The 5,085-nt window shown below is 34.1% G+C and overlaps 1 protein-coding gene across 1 annotated transcript; it reads left to right on the top strand.

The window, feature by feature from the left end:
• Nucleotides 1–462: 462 nt before the first annotated feature.
• Nucleotides 463–2,522, top strand: LOC113112237 (cytochrome c oxidase subunit NDUFA4). The gene is made up of 4 exons (XM_026277667.1): nucleotides 463–625; nucleotides 1,758–1,846; nucleotides 1,946–2,006; nucleotides 2,178–2,522. Exons 1-4 carry the CDS (start codon nucleotides 584–586, stop codon nucleotides 2,232–2,234), a joined length of 249 nt encoding a protein of 82 aa, XP_026133452.1. The 5' UTR covers nucleotides 463–583; the 3' UTR covers nucleotides 2,235–2,522.
• The last annotated feature ends 2,563 nt before the right edge of the window (nucleotides 2,523–5,085 follow it).

The raw sequence follows: 5,085 nt of genomic DNA on the forward strand, positions 1-5,085 counted from the left end.
AACTTTGATCTATCGTTTAAGCACTCTCAAAAAAATAATAATAATTATATATATATATATATATATATATATATATATATATAATCAATGGAGCTGTTAACGTGCATCTGTGTTGTGTTATAATTTTTGCTAGAGAATTCGCGGAATTCAATCAGGGAACGTGCGCGCGCTCAAAACAGATGAGTTTCAGCGATGTCTAATCTAAACGCTTCTGATTAGCCAATGCGTTCCTAAGATCAACAGAACTGTGTGTGATTGGTTAAAATGCGCAACACTTTAAAAACGCCTAACATAAAATACGGTGACCAGATCTTAATTTGATGCCACAGTCGACACTGTCAGTTCACTTACACTTTGTTAGCAGCAGACGTAATAGATTTCATTTGTTTGTGCAGAGGCATTATTTTCCAATTTAGTGGCATTTTTGCCCCAAGTCCCCATGGCCACACCCTCCGCCTATGCATCCCATCACACTGCGCTCCAGAAACACACAGCAGTGAGTGTACGAACACCGTCAGACCTCTCATTAATCCTGTTCTCTCTCTCTCTATATATATATATATGTATATTTCGGGAGTTTGACATGCTGAGTACCGTACTGAAACAATTGAAAAGCCACCCGGCTGTAAGTATTTTAGATCTCTTACTGCTGATGCATCTGTGTGTTAATAATGATGATTCATTCATTCTCAAATAATGCCACAGAATCGTTTCAGGCTTTGGCTCTGTCGTAAATACATCCTGATCCGCTGCTCGAGGGGTATATTTAATACAGATATGTTTGATTTAAAAGGCAACCCGTATATTAAATTGTCGCAGTGGGGAGAAACATTGATTTCATGTTATTTAATTCACAGTAGCGAGATATCGTGGTCATTCTATGATATGGTGAGGATATTGGCATTGATCAAATGGTTTTCAGTCTATACATTGTGTACGTGATTTCACCATATTCCCGCAGTGGCTGAGCACGTAAGCCGGCTGTAGGTCGCGTTATCTGTCATATATGGCTGTGTTACAGTGTAGTGTTCAGCAGCTGTCAAGGACATTGAGGTGAAATCAATTGTACTTCTTTTAAGTCATTTACCATAACAGCTTTCTATCGGGATTTACAAGACTTAACCCTAAAACACTAGGCTATAGAATATATTCATAGATCTATGCGAAGGAATTCAGACAATTTTGAAAAAGCCCTGTGGTTAATCGGAAAAAAAAAGTCATGTCACGCAGTAGTACTGGATTTGTAATACTCTAAATATCAAAGAAATTTGCTTTCCGCTTGTAGATGATCGGAATCAACATAAAAACTGTTGTTATTTCCCTCAGATAAGGATGGCAAGGTCTTAAAACCTAGTGAACTGCCTAAATGGACTGTATTAAATGGGTCATTCTTGGAAACACACCTTTCCCGGTTTGATAAAGTGATTCAAGAAAAAAAAAAAAAAAAAAACTTCATGTACGTGTGTATGTATACGCAGGCTTATATCTCATGCTAAATCACAAAACTATTGACAGTCATTTACAGGTTTGATATTAACAGATTTTTAGCAAGAGAATTGAATGCTGACATTTGTAAACATGATTATTTATATATTTTAATTGAATATTATTTAACTGAATAAACAAATATGATGTTAACAGGTTTGACCCCTACAATATATTTGGCCTTTTATTTTATGGACTGCATTACAGAGAGGTTATTGGCTATTCAGCTATTCAGTTTAGCCATTGATTAATAATTCTGTCTCTCTTTGAAGTTGATTCCTCTCTTCGTCTTCATCGGTGGTGGAGCGACCATGTCTATGCTTTACCTGGGCCGCCTTGCACTGAAGAACCCTGACTGCTCGTGAGTAGCCAACCCTTTTTCATTACATTATCAAACAGGCAGCAATCTTTAGATTCCAATATAATTCAGAGTATTTGACTGACTGTAATCTGTCAACAGATGGGATCGCAAGAACAACCCAGAGCCTTGGAACAAACTGGGGCCAAATGACCAGTATAAGGTGAAAACAACATTCATGTAGACTTTTTGTGTCCATCTTAGTATGTCCATCTATGTTTAGCTAATATAGTCAGTTAAGCCTATAATAACCTTACAAAATTCCAATTTGGCACATTCTGCTACTGTAATAATATGTTATAATATAATTTAACCCATAACCTGTTTCCCACAGCTCTTCGCTGTCAACATGGACTACTCCAAACTGAAGAAGGACAGGCCTGACTTCTGAGCAGAGCCCAGTGAATCAGCTGTGTGTTAAACGCTGCACTTTCAAGTCTAACACATCATCAGACAGCAGATCTTATCTTGTGAATGTGAATCCCCATTTTAAATTATTAAAGAACCTGAAAGGGAGCACATACGCAAGCTGTATTACCTGAATGTCTATCTTTTGACGGAAATAATATTCTGTACAGATACAAATACTGTCACATCAAGGGAAACAGCATCATGAAACCTGTATCAATATCATCTGTGCTGAACTTACTGTTATCCAAATAAACATGACAGACAGCAATAAATAGAAGTGTTTTGTTTGTGTGAAGCAGTTTTAAAAATCCCCTATGAGTAAAATACTTAAGAATATATAAGTAATGGCTATAAATGGCTATAACTGTGCAAGCTTCCTTTCTTTTCGCAACTTACTGTATTCTACAGAATTTAAGTATACAGTTTTGAGTTGCAAGAGATGTGTTTGAAGAGTAGAAAATTTTGAAGCTGCTGAAAAAAAAAAACTGTAAGCAGCAAAACTAATATCACACCACTCAGAATCTCTGAATGATATAAAAAGGAGCACAGGTGATTTGGAAAATGAATCCTAGTGGGAGACAAAAAGGCAGAGGAGGGGAAAAGAAAATGAAGGCTCTCTGACCCTCCATAGACAGTAACACATCTGAAATGTACAGATGCACAAACGTAGCTAGGACATCGGTAAAACAGTCCATATAACACACACACATGTATACATATACATACACACACACACAAACACGTTTGTTTTTGTGAAAATTGGGGACATCCCATAGGCGTAATGAATTTTATACTGTACAAACTGTATATTCTGTGGCCCTACACCAACCCTACATCTAACCCTAATCCTCACAGGAAACTTTGTGCATATTTACTTAAAAAAAAAAAAAAAACTAATTTTGTATGATTTATAAGCGTTTTGAAAAATGGGGACATGGGTTATGTACTCATAAGTCACCTTGTAATACCTGTGTCATACCCATGTCATTATACAGAGTTGTGTACTGATATGTCACAAAAACAAGAGCACATATACATATGCATATACACACACACACACACACACACACACACAAATATATATTCCTCTTTTGTGTATTTATATTTTGGTGTCTGGGCCAGCATCACCATTTGGAACTGCTCTATGTTAATCATGAGTGAATCTCTGTGTTAAATTAATATTTCAAGTGAATGAATACTTTTTTGCTCTGAATTATATCTTTACATTTACATTTACATATACATTTAGTCATTAAGCAAGTGCTTTTATCAAAAGCAACTTACAAATGAGGACAATAGAAACAATCAAAACCAACAAAAGAGTAAGTGCTTTGGCAAGTTTTATATATATATATATATATATATATATATATATATATATATATATATATATATATATATATATATATATATATATATATATAGCATTGTCAAGAACAAGAGCTTGAACAAGGAGTTGTGTTGTATGTTCTGAAAGAAAGGGCCTGATCTTCCTAATATTCTATAAAGCAAATATTCAGGACCAGACAGTTTTAGCAATGTGGTCTGAGAAATTCAGCTGATCATTAATAACAATTCCAAGGTTTCTGGCTGTCTTTGAAGGAGTTATGGTTGATGCGCCTAGCTGGATGGTGAAATTGTGATAAAGTGATAGATTTGTTGAAACCAGGTGAAAGGTTGAGTTGAAGGTAATGGTCCATCATCCAGCAAAAAATGTCTGTTGAAGTGTGGCTCTAGCTAATGATAAAATCTTTTTATTAGTGAATGCAAAAACCTGCAAACAGTATTACTATAAAGTGAAAGTTTGGTTTACCCAGATTAAAGCATGATCTACCTCTGGACTGTTTGCTTATCGTAACCCAATAAGGTATTTTTTTTGTTGTATATCAAATATTTTATCCAAAAATAAAACGCCTTATTACTTTTATTTTGTTCAATATCCATATGACTTACAAAATGACAGAATATTGTGTAATTCAGTTACTTTTTCATATAACTAGTTAAACAGTGAATGATAATGTCATCTGTCATCACATTTTGTGTGTCAAATATACTGTATTAATTTGTATTGTAAAAATTTTAAAAAGCTAAGTAGACAGTCTATAGCCTTACAATAGATGGCGCTGTTTACTTAAAAATGATTTTGGTAATTCCTTGATCCAAACCTGTTTGGCTTTCTAATGAGAACAGCACGTTAGTAGGTTTGTTATCAGGGATTCCTATCAGCGGTCCTTTAGAATATTAAAGTCAGTTTTATTTTTCATTTTTTTTTAAACGGTCATAAATATCCTAAACAAAATATGGTAAAAAAGTGACATTCTTACCTCAACATCATTTAGTATCTCTCTCTCTCTCTCTATATAGTATAATTTAGTATCTTTCGCTCTCTTTCTATATATATATATATATATATATATATATATATATATATATATATGTATATATATATAATATTTACAGGCTTTACAACCATTCAAATAAGATAAGATAGAGAGAGACATGTTTTGGAATGATGCAATAACCCAGGGACCATGTATAGCAGGAAGAATGATGAGATATCACCTGTAAGATAACTTCACAACACAATGATATTCTCCCCTTAATTATCTAAGTGTACTGGAAGTATTTATCAACCTGCATCAATTATATTCAAGGAAATCACGTTTGTCAGGTAATCATTGAAATTATAACAATTATTGTATTATTGTGGTTTTTGTCTAATAATTTATGATGTACAAATAATCAAGTTACTTCAAAGTGAAGTGATCAATTTTGAGGCCTTACTAATTCAAAGGGTCTCAAAGGTAATGCTGTAAGGTTTAAAGATGGAA

Source organism: Carassius auratus, chromosome 12, assembly GCF_003368295.1.
Source record: "Carassius auratus strain Wakin chromosome 12, ASM336829v1, whole genome shotgun sequence".
Classification (NCBI taxonomy): Eukaryota; Metazoa; Chordata; class Actinopteri; order Cypriniformes; family Cyprinidae; genus Carassius; species Carassius auratus.

What these genes read in the sequence shown, in the direction of transcription:
- LOC113112237 (XM_026277667.1), top strand. Translation starts at nt 584, where the DNA reads ATGCTGAGTACCGTACTGAAACAATTGAAAAGCCACCCGGCT. An exon ending in CTGAAGAACCCTGACTGCTC is followed by an intron (nt 1,847 to 1,945) that starts GTGAGTAGCCAA and finishes ATCTGTCAACAG; the next exon opens with ATGGGATCGCAAGAACAACC. An exon ending in GGCCAAATGACCAGTATAAG is followed by an intron (nt 2,007 to 2,177) that starts GTGAAAACAACA and finishes TGTTTCCCACAG; the next exon opens with CTCTTCGCTGTCAACATGGA.